Source organism: Misgurnus anguillicaudatus, chromosome 17, assembly GCF_027580225.2.
Source record: "Misgurnus anguillicaudatus chromosome 17, ASM2758022v2, whole genome shotgun sequence".
NCBI lineage: Eukaryota > Metazoa > Chordata > Actinopteri > Cypriniformes > Cobitidae > Misgurnus > Misgurnus anguillicaudatus.
In genome coordinates, this window is record NC_073353.2 from 9,438,079 (window position 1) to 9,454,951 (window position 16,873).

A 16,873-nucleotide genomic window follows, 5' to 3' on the forward strand; every position below is an offset into this window, starting at 1 on the left:
GGGTTGCATTGACATTCTTAACAACTCCCTTCAGCCGTGAATTATTCACAATATTACACAGCTCACTGAAATGCTTGATTCTGATTGGCCAGTCGCAACATTTGCAGGACTGTTATTTCCAGATAACAATTGCTCGAAACTATGTAATAACGCACGGTAATCCGGATGTGGCAAATTATTTTGACAGGTACAGTTTAATATTACATTATTCATGGCATTTGAACATCTCATCTTAAAACTGAAAGTAAACGAAACCATATTGCTGCCTATACATTAGCCCTTACTCAAAACCTTACATTGTAAATATAGACAATATAAACAAAGTTTCATCCGATGCATACGCGGTCGCGCAATTGCGCGTCTGGTCCGAACTTTACTTCCGGTATCTGTTTGTTTAATGGTCTGACTAGTTGCTAAACTGAACTCTTAAACAAATACGTCATCGAAAATAACAAATGTTTTGGTTTCCTATGTAATCAACGTGTTGTTTATTTTGCTTGTTATATAAATAAACTACTTTCAAATGACTTTGTTGTTATTTATTCTTAGCGGAGTTCATCGGAAGTTACGTGATGACCACGGAAGCCACTTGTTTATGTTGTTACTGCCATGTATAAAGATTATCGAGTTTGATGCTAGCATGTTGCTAACATAATGCAATACATAAAATGCAAAGTAGCACACACAAACAATAGATAACACAACAGTCAATTTTAACTAGATTAATTAAAGCACTCTTTATTGATTATATATAATAAAATATTTGCATATTCTTGTCTTATATTTATGAAAGTTTTTCTTCAACCATCATCTTAAAATTACATTTTACACTGAGCTTGTCACAAAACTTTATGGACTCGACTTTGCCGTAAAAGTTGCAATACAGCATAGAATTTAACTGAAATGAGTTTTTAAAATTAAGTTGTCTATGGAAGTGCGTCTATGATGTCTAACAACAGATCTATTTAGCTAACTTCCACGTACATTAATGCACAGTTCAGCTCCAAATGTAATTTTTAGACCAATCAGCATAAGGTGGTGTACTTGTTCTTCATGGAAAGGTGTATATTGGACATAGGGTTAGGGTTAGATTAGTTACCACTAGCCATGGCTGATCGTCTGTGTTAGTCTTCCAGGTGCCACTGCTGTCACTGGAGCCCTCGTTCTTCCAAGACAGCTGGCCAGGGAGAACGGAGCTTTCAGGAGCTCATCACAGCATTCAGCAAAACCTGCGGCACACAAACGACACAAGCACACAGTGTTCAGAGAGAGAGAGAGAAATATTCACGGCCTCACTTTTATTAGGACCATTTAATGCAGCACAGAGAGCCAGTCTTATTCCCAATGGTCCAGCCAAACGCACGGCTACAAATGCCTCTTCAAATAGATGGAGGTTATAAATAGTAATGATAATCACTAGAGGAGAAATATCACAGTAACGCTCATTATCAGCTCCTAATGTGTGAGATATTACTGTTATACCAGGTCCAAGAGTTTCTGCAGCTGCACTAACAAGACTGGAGGAAATGCCTTTAAAGACATGTAGCTTCTTAAGGCTTATTTTAGTGCATCTGCTCTAAATGTAGAACAGCTGGGCCATGCAGCGTCTATTAAACTGACACATGTCAATGAAATGACCTATCAGATGGCCTTTGGAACAATGGGTATCCTTTGTTAAATGCCAAGCTACACACAGAAACGCCTCCTGACCCAACCGCGGCTTAAACCGGGTACCTTCTTGCTACCCACTGTGAGCTGAGCCACTTTACCGCCACTGTTACATTCATAATTAATGTTTAAAAAGCCACCGAATGCAGTAAGTGTAATCATTTTTATAGATATAAAATAGTATTTTTAACAATATATAGAGATCTGACCCCATCTCTCTTTTGTTTAGTCACAGGTCACCTCTTCAGCAGCATACTGTATCCATTATATCACCCTAAAAAAATCAAAGTCTGGAAGATGGGGCCATTAAGCTGTTTAATATGGATTGGGATAATGGATCCCATACACAGGGGGAATACAGTACTTCCTCCCCTGTGTGGCATTTGCGGGGCTGAGGATGAAGCTGTCATCAGTATGCAAAGCACGCATCCTCACTGCCACTCTAAACCGCACCACATTATTCAAATCTGACACATGGAAATCAACTTAGAAACGCAGCACAGTTTCATTTAATTGAAAAACAATCATATCATAACTTTGATTAGAAACAGAGTTTGCATTTATTTCTGGTGAGGAAGTCATTTTTTTCTTTTTTAGGACAATGGCTGGCAAACAAAAACAAATATGGAGCACAAAAAAGTGGGAGGTAATCCATGATTGGCTACAGCATTCATATACATTTGGCAGATGCTTCACAGGGCCTATATTATGCAAAATCGATGTTTACAAGGTGTTTGTGTGTGAACACAACCACCCTACAATTGAAAAATAACACCCACTCCTTCTTTTTAAATCCCAGTTAAACCAAAGCAGTTTCTTTAGACATGCTGTTTTGATTTTTTACATATGGACTATATAGGAAAAGTGTGAATCAATCCAGATGTGTAAAAACCAATAAAATGTTTGACAATTTTTGATTTGCCGATCTTGGTATTTGGTGAATCTGAGCACAGTTTAAAACATTGAGATTTATATTAAAACTATATGAGACATGTGAGACTACGAGGGAATTTTTATCAATCAAAAAAAACTTAAACACCTAACTTAATCTAGTCTCTCAGGTAATAGGTTCCAGTTCACAATAAGAAGTAGAGCACAGTCAATGAATTCACACCAGAACTGCCTCTCTTCCACTTTCTTTCAGTGCTCCTCTCAGACCGGTCACTTCGAGCAAACCCCATGGAGCATCCTACTCGCTTTCAGATAGCATGAAATATTTACGCTTCAACCCATGTTGCTTTCATAATGTATGAGCTCGCTTGACATTTCTAAATCATTGAGGTGGCATCCTGCTCCAAAACAAGTGATCAGTCCAAAATAAGTCAAACATTGCAGAAATGTGGATGACAAGAAAAATTAATTAGTTTTGTAAGATTTAATAAGATAGGTTACCTAAAAATAATTTTACCCCAATTTACACCGCACGACTCTGCGGCGCGTTACGGCTCCAAAGAGGCAACCGGAACTGATCGCGGTCATTCTAGTCAATGCTTGTGTTTACATTAGATGCGCAGCGGCCCGTTTCAAGAGCGTCCCAGAAGCTGCTCTACGCACCGCTTCGCTAAAGATAGGTGCCTAGTCTATTTTTGACGTGCGCCGCGTTGAAGCCGCACCGTAAATATAAAATAAAAGTCAAAAATCCTGTCAATTTCAAAATAGACTCCCGTATTTCACATCATCTTGCTCACAGGCACTGTATGTGAAATAAACATAATTGAGGATGTGTTTTAGATGAATATGCATATAATATTTGTCCATCCTAACTGAATTTTTATGTTTATTCACTCTTTTACTACAGAACAACAAAATAGGACAATGCAAAAAACTAAACAATATACAGAATGAATTCTAACAAAACATTAACATTTAGCCAACTTATCCATGTTATAACTCAGAAAATCAAGAAAAACGTCTGACAAGAAAATCACGTGACGTTCTACTGCTGCTCTTCTGATCCACTTCTTGTGTGAGTTGGCACCGCGTAGAAGACGAAACAAAGCCACCTCGGAGCCGTGGCGCGCCGCAGGCTCGTGCGGTGTAGATCAGGGGTTAGACTGATGCAGTAAACGCATTACCTTTTTATCAGCGTACTGGTTTTAAAAGTGTAATGTGAGCACTAATGTTTTTCTGTCATGTAGCCAAAATCTCATGTCATTAAAGCGGAAGTGCTATTTTAATGTCGGTGATTCGAAAAATGCTAACTTTAGCCTGATAGCATTGAAGTAGCAATGCTGACATCACGGGCACATGCGTCAAATTTCTGTGTCGAACCTCTGGGTTTCAACCTGCGTGTTACTTTAAAATGCGCGTCATGCAATATCCACTTCTCGTCGCATGGTTGTAGTATATTTTTAATAAATACTACAATAAATATGTGAAGAAGAACCACCAGAAGGGTTTTATATTCTGAGCTTTCATTCCTGAGGTGTTTTTATTTTAAAGCAACTGTTTGTTTTTTTGACAAATTGTTTTACTTTCAACCGGTCGGTGTGCTCCCACTAGAACAGAAAAGTAGGGTTGACAAAATATATATCTTTTATCTTGGTACTGACCAAATTTTCATCGAAACCTAGGAAGGAGAAGGTATTTAAAGGAACAGTATGTAGGATTGTGGCCAAAACTGGTATTGCAATCATAAAACTTGTGGCTAAAACTGGTACTGCAGTCACACAGCTGGTGGCCAATACACAACATGACAACATAAACATCAGTTGAGGGCTGCAACTCCACTTTTTAAATGCAATATCCTGGCCAGACCACTGTTGTCAGTGATATAAGTATTGGAAATGAAAATGATTTCTTAATGTCTAGTGACATATCAGGGCCATGATTAATTTATATAAATTTCTTACATACTGTTCCTTTAAATGAACCGCATGTTCATGATTTAATTTGGAAGAATTAACAGATTTCTACCGTCTGTTAAAATATCTGATAAAATGAGAAACGTACAAGTAAAAACATGTGAATAAGCAGCATTATCAGTCACACACCTTCAATAGGCATCCATATATAACTTTTTCCTCTGATTTTTAATATTAAAAATATCATAACTTTACAATCCAGGTATCTTTTTAAATGTGAATGTCTGCTCTGTCTAGTCATGTGATAAATTTTGAGCTTTGGAGTTTTTGAAAATTTTGTCATCATACCTAATTAAAGGTAGGCCTGTACAATCCCACCCTCCCTAGAAATTGCTGTCCAAAGCCACGCCTCCTCAAAAACACATTCACACACTCTAAATGGTGGGTTATTTTAACCCATGCTGGGTAAATATTAGTCAGAACACAGTATTGGGTTAAAATGACCCAATGCTGGGTTGTTTTAACCCAAATGCTGGGTAATTATAACCCATAGTTGCATTACAACAACCCAACATTGGATCATTTTTAACTCAGCATGTGTTCTGTCCAATATTTACTCAGCATGGGTTAAAAATAACCCAGATATTTTAGAGTGCATAAACATTTAATTAGGCAAAACCCACAGACAGATGGAAAGGGTTGTAAATAGTATAAAAATAAAAAATATATAAATGACAAAATATGGAGTTACAAGGTTTCCGCCCGGCAGCGTCTAGATAGATGTACCCACATACATTCTGTGCAGACACCAGATAAAAAAATGCTTTGCACAGCATGTTATACATTGGCAAATAGTCTCATCAACACCAAAGATCATGACTACTGCACAGTAAATCAATACTCCATAATAACCCATCCATTATGCATCTAATGTTTTGGGACAGAGAAATAATATGCTCAACCTCCAGTCTGCATTAAACATCAGGTTTATGACACAATGTAATGTGCATGCTAAATGATACTTACAGACTGTATTCAGGCATTTGCAACGATGGAGTGATTTACAGTGATTTACATCGGTATGTGTCTTATACATGTGCAATATGAAGTAAGACAGCAGACAACTCCGGGCCAGATTCGCACCAGATCTGAACCAGAGGCACTGACTTCGGCGCAGATTTGGCCCAGAGTTGTCCGCAACTGTCTATCTAGTCAGGATGAAGTCGGAAATGGAAATTGATTTGGAAGTGATGCAAACTTCATCAAGACAGGGTGAAATATTGTCATAAAATATTGTAAGATATTAATCGGTTCTTGGTGGTTTCAAGTTTGAAAACACTTTAAGCATTAAAGGTGGGGTGCATGATCTCTGAAAGCCAATGTTGACATTTGAAGTCACCTAAACAAACACGCTCCTACCCCAATTGAATCTGGACCTTCTGTTGATAGTCCTGCCCCACACATACGCAACCCAGGCAACGATGTCTGTCAGTAGACACGCCCCTTACTGCTAATTGGCTACGTTTTTGTACTCGGCCTGACTCCCTTTTCCAAAGTGTTTTTCAAAAATCATGCACCCTCCCTTTAATTAATGTAAAGAATAGCAAGACTGATGTAGTATAAACATCATCTTTAAAAGTTTAACATCTTTAAAATCTGACCCTGATCTTTCTTTATATGAGCCTAGAGATAAACATTGTATACAGTACGTTAAACCTTACTGAACATTTACAGTTATTATTATTATTATTATAGTTCATTAACTATAAACCAAGGTACAGTAGAAGCAGCAATAAAGCAACTCTGCAACAGTGTTCATCCACAATGTAAAGGTTTGTAACCACATAAACCCACTGCGCAATGTGACGTTGGAGTGACGTCTTTTTCATGTAATTTATGGACATCCAAATTCGGTCCATCGAAGGGGTTGTTTTGTAACGTTAGGTGACGTCTTTTTTGAAAACACTGTGTGACACTTGCATTACGGCCCCTACGCTTATAGGATTTTGTTTATCTGTTCCTGCCTCGTCCTCGAACCCGAGGACATTGAGACAAACAGACCCAGTTCCGGCTGCCTTGGAGGTCGACGCACCACTGATCTACTGGCCGTCCTTCAACGTGATGCCCAGCCAATGCCTGACAAACGACCACCGTTACTGTATAAATAATATAGGCTATTCATATGTATGAATCATGTTGATACAACAATGTTGATATTTGTAAATAAACACATATAGACCTAATCATGTAATATATACATATAGTCCAAATGACGTCCAAAAATTACCCAATTCAAAGGTCAAATGTTGACTGTAAATATGACGTCCAAGTAATGGTTGGATGTCCAAATAGTGGACCTAGTTTGGACGTCAAATAGATGTCCAGAATTGTTCATGGACTGACGGACCCAATATAGACATGATCTGCACATCTATCCAAGTCTAATGTTTAGTGGGAAGGTGATGACAGAATTTAATTTTTTTTAAGGTATTGATCTCACTTCTGTGGACTTTTCCTTCTTGTTTTACTGATGGCTATCATGTCATTTTGAGCTATACGAGTAGAATAGCCCTGTGAAAAAAATGGCAGACTAGCACCAACACTCCACTTTAATGGAAATGAGGTCACAACCGCAATATCACTCATAGGCTGACGTAAACTCTTCCTAATAATGACATTGCACCACTAAATACGGTTTCTTCCACACAGTGGAAATGAGAGGCGGCCTTTATAGAAGTCTGTTGCAAAGAAACCATCGCCACAATGAGGGCCATAAAATGCTCAATCAAGATCTAGTTAGCCAGCAGATGCTTTTAAAAAGTTTGTATTTAAAAACTAAAGCAACTGCGCTCAGACCTTTACCACAGTTTTACTACCAGGAATTAACATCCATAATGCAACATAATCTGGCCTCAAGCCAAGCAAAAGTAGCTCGGAATCAGCGCTCGTATCTGCAGCTTCTGGTGAATACGGCTACTTAACTGAACAAAATGCAGAATGCGTCACAGCAGCCGAACAAAGGAAAGCAATTCTCCATCTGCTCGTCCTGAACAGAGTCAGAGGAACTCTAAAGAATACTCAGCATATGACTAGACCTCACTCAACCAGCGACAGAGGAGAACACAGTGCTTGCGCGCTTTAAGCACACTGGCAACACACAAAGACTCTCCATTACATTCAATAGGGAGCATGTGTACTGACACTAAGCGACAACAGTAGCGTCTCAGAAAAGGCACAATCATTTGCACAGGAGAGCTGGGATGACAAACAAGCAGTTCTTTTGATTTCGGTTTCTAAAGCCTTTCTCTGTCCCACACTGTTTCTCTAAAACATGCGCACCTTTACATTATCCTAATCCCATTAGTGAGATGAAAACCCGGAGAATCCCTCGGTATGTATTACAGAATGTAATTCTTGCTGGAGTAGCTGGAGCATTGGTTAAGATCCAGTGAAGCTCAGCTCTGATCTGTTCCCTGTAATCTTTTTAGTGCTGCTAAGTGGCAATTGAGACGGGAATGTGGAGTCAGTACCAATACTGTACATCTATGAGATCCCCCGAAATAATTGTCCCTCAAAGCTGCAATTAAAGTTGAAGTCTAACCCTAACTCTCTCAATTCTTCATGAGTTCAGTCAATAAACGACATTGCAATGATAGTGATTCGGATTGTGAAAATGCCCTACAAATCTTCTCACTGCAATTTGCAACAAATGTTAAATAAATGATCAACAAATATGTAGCAATATAGAAGCTCAAAGACAAAAAGCTCAGCGTAACTAAATAAGCAACACAAATGAGCAGGTGTCGACAGAAAGGCAGTGCTTTAATCTGCTTATATTTCCTGTGTTAAAAATGAAAAAATGTGGTGTGACTGGCATCCAAAGACATGCCACTTTCAGATGCCGAGAGCTATGGTTGATCCAGTTTCATCTCAATGCCCTACAACTTCCACCTAATAGATACTCAAGCCTTGGGTCGGGAGGTCTTTCTGTGTGGAATTTGCGTGTTCTTTGTGTCAATGTGGATTTACTCTGGGTACTTTAGGTTCTTTACAGTCCAAAGACATGCAGGATGCCAATAATTGAATAATAGACATTCACTCTGATGATTTTGCCAAGTGGTTGATGTCCTCAGGGCAACATAATGTTGACTTTGGGACAACATTTCGATCAACCAATCAGATTTCAGAAATAAGTTTACAGTTTGTTTGAAGTTTAAGCTTACAACTGGCCCTGCGTTCCAGTTCGTTTTTTTATGACCTTCCCTCGCTAACTTCCCTCAGTCTCGTTCACTCGGATGTACGTCATTGCTTACGTTGAACGAGTGCCCACTACTGCTGAAACACTTGAAGTAGGTTCAAATGGATCGCCCTAAGCCCTTGATCACATGGAAAGCGGAGACCGCCCCTTCCATGTGCAAAGCGCGAGTTGCTGAAGTGACGTCACAATCGTGATGCATTGTGGGATATGGAGCTGCCTGAAGTGTACATATGAAGTAGACTCGCTCCCTCGGTCAAAATCAAGGGAGTGAGGGTCTGTCCATCCATACAAACTTCCCTTGTCCACTTGACAAAGTGGAACGCACTTCAAAATGGCGACAGGGATTCCCCCGAGGGGAAGTGTTTAGGAAAGTTCGCGAATGCGTGTCTAAAACTGAAGTGGAATGCACCCCAGGATTAGCTTCTTCTAGACCAGTGGTTCCCAACTCCAGTCCTCAGGGTCCCCCTCCCAGAATCTTTTAGATGTCTCCTTATATCAAACACCTGATTCCACTCATCAGGCTCCTTCCAGAATGTTTGAAACGGTTTCTTAATTAACACACTAACAAGCTGATGATCTGAATCAGGTGTTTTATATATGGAGACATCTAAAATGTAGTGGAAGGGGGGGCCTGAGGACTGGAGTTGGGAAACACTGTTCTAGACCATTGATTTTCACTTATCATTTCCCTCTGATTTTAGGGTCCGGATATATTGGTTAGGGTTTAGGGGGGGGTTAGGTTTTATTTACAAAAATGTTGTCCTTGGGTCAACACCGTATATTGCCCTGAGGACATTAACCAACTGGGGAAAATTCTTCAGCTCCCCTCTGTATGTTGCACTAAGGTCTAGACATTTACCTTTGAGCAGTTTTGGTATAATTTTAGATGACTGCTAGCTGAATCATCTCTGCTCTCTGCCTTATATTACAAACAAGAAGCTTACAGTATGTGATTTGTCATGTGGATGAAATCATTAGGTCATTACAAGAATGCAAAGCTGATTAGTGTGTCTAGTCTGCACAGTGTTCTGGCGGTTCTGAGAGTATGTAGACAGCCGGTCTGCTACTGTCAGAACAGAACCTCTCTCTCAACTGTTAATGAAGACAAATGTGAGCGATTGTGTTTGCGGACACCTAAGACAAAGAAGCAAGCAATGTATGTCAACTCCTTGTGTTTCTTGGCTCTCTTCCTCCAGTCTTTTACCCATGATCCTTTTCTTTCTGCAGCCTTACTGTTTTGTGCAGCTGCACACTTTTTCTCTCGCCCACTGCTTGTTGTTAAGCCAAGTACCCCTTATGAAAATTAACCATGGTTTTACTACAGTTCAAACAATAAAGCATGTTTTTTTTAGTAAAACGGTTAATACAAAATAACCATAGTTTTGAAAACCTTGGTTTTAAAAACCTTAGTTAAACCATGGTTTTGCTAATAGTAATCAATACACCAAAAAACATTTTGGGTTACGTATGTAACCCTTGTTCCCTGAGAAGGGAATGAGACGCTGTGTCTCCCTTGCTATACTTCCTGCGTACCTGTACACCTGCTTCGGCATATGCCAGATAAAGTCTTATTTAGGTTCTCTGGCTTCCGCTTTCGAGTCAGCTCTCTGACACAGCGTCAAAAGGGAACCATGATTACTACACTTTTACCACAAAAAACATGGTTCATTTATGTGAGGGGCACACTACAATACTGAAGCTCATTAACCCTTTCACTTTTAGGTCTGCAACAAAAGCTCTGAATCATAAAAAACAAGCATCCGGTCACTGACAACCTTCTAAAATGCATAAACTGTGACTGGCTATTGCCAAACTGAGGATGGGAAGGCAAACTGAAGCACAAAAAACCCTAAACTTCTGCTTATTTTTGCCCAGTCACTGTCAACTCGGGTCCTGGAGAGCCAGTGTCCTACAGAGTTTTAGTTCCAAACCCTAATCGAATACTTTGCTTTTTTTGCGTTTTTTCAGGCATGTTGGTTTAGGGTTGGAGCTAAACTCTTCAGGACAACCGCCCTCCAATACTGTGGTTGACTAGCTCCAACTTGCCTCAGCACACCTGCCTGGAAGTTTCTAGTATGTGTAGTAAGACCTCAATCAGCTTCTTCAGATGTATTTGATTAGGGCTGGAGCTAAACTCTCCATGACACCAGCCATCTAGGACCAAGTTTGGACAGCCCTGACCTAGTGGGATACTACCTACAATATTCATACATCCGACTGAAGGTCACCAACCTGATGATCTGCTTCAATGTAAATGTTCTCTTCTTTACCCGTCCCCCTTTCCTAGCCCTCCTCTCATCTGTCCGTTCTCTCCATCTGTTGCCCTTGTCTGTTGACACTCACTGCAAGACTGAGCCTTGGGTGAACTATCACATATCAAATCTTCCCAGGCTGAGCACTTGTGCACTTATACACGCATGAGGAAAGCAAACCTCTAGATGCCTTTTGGGATTTGATCTTTGTACACAAGCTTTAAGACTTTAAATGTCTGAAACCATAGCCTTGAAACACTGCATATTAGATGTTTTTTACATATTACACATTGCGCGGATAAGAAATCAGTGGATAAGAGAATAAATAGTTGACATGACATTACTAATTATTATGCATGCTGCTATAATGAGGATTTAATTCTTTAACTGTTGATGATTGGCTCTTTTTACTTGGAGGCGGTACTGGAGCGGCTATTTTGACCATTGCAATCTCCCTCATTCATATCAATACCAGTTAAGCATCTTGTTAGTATTAAATATATTTGGTTTTATAGATCTGTCCTCTTACTCAAATTAACACCTCTTCGTTTTTATTTCTCCTAAATAATTTGTCTCAGACAAACTCGATACTTACAGTAAATTAAACATAATTGTTTATATTCACTCTATTTAATTATGAAAGAAAAAAAATGCCTCTGGGTCTCTGGAACAAGTCAGACTGATAAAGACTCACATCTAACTAACTAAACTCCAAGCAAACTAATCACCTCCTCTTACCCTTCATTGTGTTCCTTCATCACAACAGTTTGAGCACATGTCCCCAATTTTACCCATCACTGACCAGCCATCTATTTGTGGTGTTGTAATCACAAAGGGAGCCTAAAGAGGAAATAGGGGTTTTGTGTACGGTTGAAATAGTGTCTGTCTGCTGCTGTCTTGAGGATTTTAGTTTATGTATGACACTCACTGCATCCCAATTCACCTACTTGTACTTTGCCCTAAAGTATATCAATTTTTGCTATGGGAAAGTATACTCTTTAGTGCAAAAGAGGGTGCAAGTGCTGGGACATACTAACACGTAACGGAAGCAAACATTGTTACCTAGAAAACACTGTGTATACCGCTTTCTCTCACAATAAGTTATCCCCCTACTGAAAAATCGAACAGAGACTAACATCAGCTGGTAGCTGGTTTTGGCTGGTTTAAGGTGGCAATAGCTGCTCTAAGCTGGTCCTTCCAGCCTGGCAAAGTTGGGGGGTCAATTGGTCTTCTAGCATGACCAGCTAAGTCCAGCTAGACCAGCTTAAAAAGTGACCAAAACACAGCTAGACCAGCTAAAACCAAGCTGGGAGACCAGATAAAACCAGCTCACCAGCTTATGCTGGTCTTAGCTGGGTTTTTCAGTAGGGCAGCCTTAAGATTGTCCATTGATCTGCACTTAAAATTTTCACCAGAAACAGTAGACCATCCATGTACTTTAAGGTTGTTTTTACACTGGCAGTTTAGTGCAATACCGGGCAACTTGTAATGTGAAAAACTTGTAATGTGAAATTTGTCATGCAAAGCCATGGGCGCACCAGGGTACCGAACCTGAGACTACCTGAAGGAGGTGGTCTGAGCTCGGTTGCAATGGAACTGTGGCTCGGTTCGCATGAATGTAAAAGCGCATGGGACTCAGGTGCTAACTCATCCAGGAAGCAAAGTAACCTGTGCATATGTTTTAGCCAATGACGTTGATTATTTGTTTCCACAACGCTCGATTACCATAACTGATGAATTCTACATTCCAAAACACATATTTACTTCCTCTTGTATGTGCCCGTTGGTGATGACGTGCGGTTACACAAGTGAACCGGGGTTTGATTGAATCGAGTGAGTGTGAAATCAGACCAATGCTGCAGAAACATTCGCATTTGGGCTTGGACCGCAGCATTTTTTAAATACTATTTATAATGGATAGCAGGTAAAATGGGACACACGAGTAGTGTTCTGTCTGAATAAACATAATTTTGAGGTATCATAGGCAGACATCTCAGCCTGCATAAACCTATTTCAAAGAGGCACCAACACCCCCCCTCTAATTTGTGTCATATTATATTGTATTGTATTGTATTGTATTATATTGTATTATATTATATTATATTATATTATATTGTGTTATTTTTATATAGGATCTCTAGACTGAAAAGCAATATAATATACATCATTATATTATCAGTGGTGTTTAAAGACCTTACATAATGAACTGTATTGTTTTTATTACCTTAGAATAAGCCGTTTTTATCTACAAACACCACGGGTCTCCTTGCATGATAGTCGGATTTGTGTTTCGGTAGCTCTAAATGGACAAACTGTTTCCACAGTTCCTTATGTTGTTTCAGACGAAAACATGTTTGTCCTGCGGTAGCTACCATATGCATTGAAATTGAAGGGTGAGCTGCTACTAGAGGTCTTCTCTGATCCAAAGAAATGTACCTGACCCGAAATGACCCAAATCACTTTATACCCGAACCCGATGAGCATAAATCATTTTTTTAAAGAAAGACCCGACCCGAGACAAAAATTAAACCGGAGTCCAACCCGAACCAGTGGCAAATTTTTTTGGAAAAGGACTCACTCAAAAACACATTAATTTTAAATAACCAGAGATGCAATGCCACTTATATCAGTGGTTCTCAAACTGAGGGGGGCCGCGAAATGGTGCAAGGGGGGCCCCAGTTTGACATTTTATAAAATACATTCATTTATCATGAATTCTGTGTAATTAAACCTAAAATAAATAAGGCTACTAACCAACAGCACTACTTTGTATAACTTACTATGTTTTGTTTAATTAAAATGTTAAATTTTAGAACAGTTTTTTTGTCATAAATTTTCTTTGGGGGGGGCCGCAAAGGAATGCACCGTACACAAGGGGGGCCGCACGTGGAAAAAGTTTGAGAACCACTGGCTTATATTATACCCGACCCGTGTCCGAGGCACACGTATAACCTTTAGACCTGAACCCGCTCAGGTCTTGGGTCGGACCTCAGGTTTTCGGATCTAAGTGGACCCGTGAAGACCTCTAGCTGTTACCTTTAAATAAATAATTGTTTTTATATTTTTTTATAATTTTTAAAATAATAAAAAATAGTATAGGTAAAATGTATTTCATTTATTTTTTATGCACTGTATGACCCTGTGGAAGTGTAAATGAAGTACAGCGGTACATTAAACTGCCAACAGAGAAACCTGATGGATCTATTTAGCATTAAGAGACACCAATCATTTTGTCATTCTCACGTTACGCATTGTCGCTCTCGCTCTGTCAGTCTCTCCAGAGCTCGTTTAGAAATTCTTTGGTCTTTCTCACTCAAAAATTGATTTCTGGGATATTTCATATAATTTGCGGGTGTCAGGGTGCCGCTATTAATTAGGCCTCTCCTGACACTGTTCAAAAAGGTACAATATAGGCTGTATAGTTATGTAGAAAATCAACTTACGGTATTTACACTGTCTGCCTTTGGAACAAAGATACCTTTGGCTAAATTCTAAGGCACCATCAAATTTAGCCTTTGCGAAGAAGCCAATCTTAGAATAAAGGGCAAATGATGACACAACATTTTCTGTGTGTGCCATAGTTTATGCTTATTTAACTTCTGCGTCATTGACTTAGCAACACGCCAACGCACAACTTATTAAAATCACCTGTAAGTCGCATCATGTCATGAGTGCTCATGTGATTTGCTCATGAGATTTCATTAGAGTTAAGTTTATTTATGCAGTAGATGGTGAGGTAGGTCAATAAATTTAGCAAGAGAGCCTTTATACATAAGTGTGCGTGTAATGTCAATGCTAGCAGCGTTTGCTTGAGGTGATAGTTCTGAGTCACAGTGAAAGTGACCAGATGGCGAGAATGAACTGAAGCATTCCTCCAGCCATCACTGCTCTGAATATTAAACAGCCTGCCTCACCGCGTTCCCACATCACACACACACCCAAACACGCAGGCGGGAGCCAATTAGCATCGTGCTGCATTTCACACATTGCCTGTAAACCTAAGCCATGAATATTTAGAGACAGTGGTCCACAGGGACAGGGTGATGGAGCCCAGGATGTTGCCTGACAAGAGCTTTTGTTGTCATTGTGCTCGTCTAACCACCTGCAATGCATACGTGTATGCGTTAAGAAGTAGAAGTGTTTTTAAAGGTGTTGTGTGTCTTTTTTGCGTTATGTGTGGTAGTAACTATACATAAACCATTGATAACAATTGAGTGATACTGTGTATGCATTTCAATAGCTTGTGCTTACAGTATGTTCTCTATGTATATGTTTTGATTGATTTAAAGGGATAGTTCACCAAAAAAAAGGGACAGGAACAATTAACATATTTCGTGGACATATAAACATGAACATATTTCGTTTTATGAGAACAGAAGCAGATAAACGAACAAGAAAACATTTTTATGCATTCATGCAGAGGTGAAGCAGAGCTGAAAGTAACAAATTACATTTACTATTAGATGAAACATTTAGATGAAATTTTCGGCCCTGCTCTCACCCTTGATCAAGGTCAAAGAGAGACCCCCTTTTTTTTTAAAAGTTGCTGCTAATATGACAGTTAACATCAAAACAAAGTTTCAAGAGCATTCAGGCTTTAATATTTGATTGACAGGACAGCTGCCTCAGTGGTTCCCTAGCAGTGCTCTTTTCTGAAGTCAATAAAATAACCGTTTATAACCGTTAAAAGCACGTTCTGTGTGATCAGCTGCTTAGTCATCATAAGCATTAGTTGTCTGTAATGCATCGCATAACTTCTTGTGGCTTTCTTCTTACATTATGTTAACACATATTAAATGTCACCAGTGTCCCAAAACATGGAAACATTCCCTTGATCACAATCTTATCCAGTAATCTACAATCAGATCATACACTCCCAAATGATCATGATATAATCCTCGTAAAGAGAAGTAAGTGAGGTTTGGATTCATATCATGTCTAAGTGAAATCTTGTCCAGGCACGCTAATGATTCTCACAGCTGTGCTGACTTAACACTCGGAGAGGCCAACGTGATGATAAAGTGTATCTCTCCTCGCCATGCTGATAGAGAATATACACTCACGTCAGACACGACACAAACCACATACTGGCTTATTTCCAGACTGCCCAGTTCCTGCCAGACACAAACTCAATTCCCTGATGCTTTGAGCACTGCAGTGGCTCAACACGCAGATGTTGGGTTGTTTCAAAAAATGCTGGGTTGTTTCAAAGCAAATATTGTCAAACCCAATAGTTGGGTTAAAATTAACAGAAGTTCTAGGTTCATTTCAACCCAGCGGTTGGGTTGGTGCATATTTGACCCCACCATGGATTGAAACAACCCAGCATTTTTTCATTACTGTGACAGTAATAAAAACCAGGTGGGCGATAGAGTTAACTTCAAGTGTTTGTCCCATTAAATCAGACGTGGTATTATTTAGATATAGAGCAGCTAGAGACACTTATCTTCAACCCAGGATTGGGACAAAAAGAGACAAATCCAGAACAGAAAATGTTTATATGTGACCCAACAATGAGTTAAAACACCCCAGGATTTTGGGTTGAAACAACCAAGCATGGTTACATTACAACCCAACGGGCTGGGTTCGTCCCTTTTTGACCCAACTCTGGGTTGAAGATAACCAAGCATTTTTTAAAGTGTATATGTTTGTAAGATTTTACTATCCCCAGCTTCTATACACCCATTCATATATCCATTCTTATCCTCTGCAGGGTCACAAGAGGGCTGAAGCCTATCCCAGCATATTACACAGGTACACCCTGGACCCTGCTGTGTACATTTTTGTTGAATGTGCCCTCATTTTAACAGCATTTCTAGTTGTCCTCCATACTAAGTACTGTACACTGCGACAAGAATTGTGCTGCAACAAATCACAATGGGGTGTAAATG

General features: G+C 39.5%; 1 protein-coding gene across 3 annotated transcripts in view; it reads right to left on the reverse strand.

Annotated features, from left to right (window-relative positions):
• Positions 1-16,873, reverse strand: part of enox1 (ecto-NOX disulfide-thiol exchanger 1) — a 128,193-nt gene that overhangs the window by 65,458 nt on the left and 45,862 nt on the right. For all 3 annotated transcript variants that reach the window (XM_055214890.2, XM_055214888.2, XM_073854955.1), the window contains one exon: positions 1,100-1,229. In XM_055214890.2, coding sequence (XP_055070865.2) covers positions 1,100-1,109 — 10 coding nt within the window. In that variant the 5' untranslated portion in view covers positions 1,110-1,229. The remainder of the gene's footprint in view (positions 1-1,099; positions 1,230-16,873) is intronic.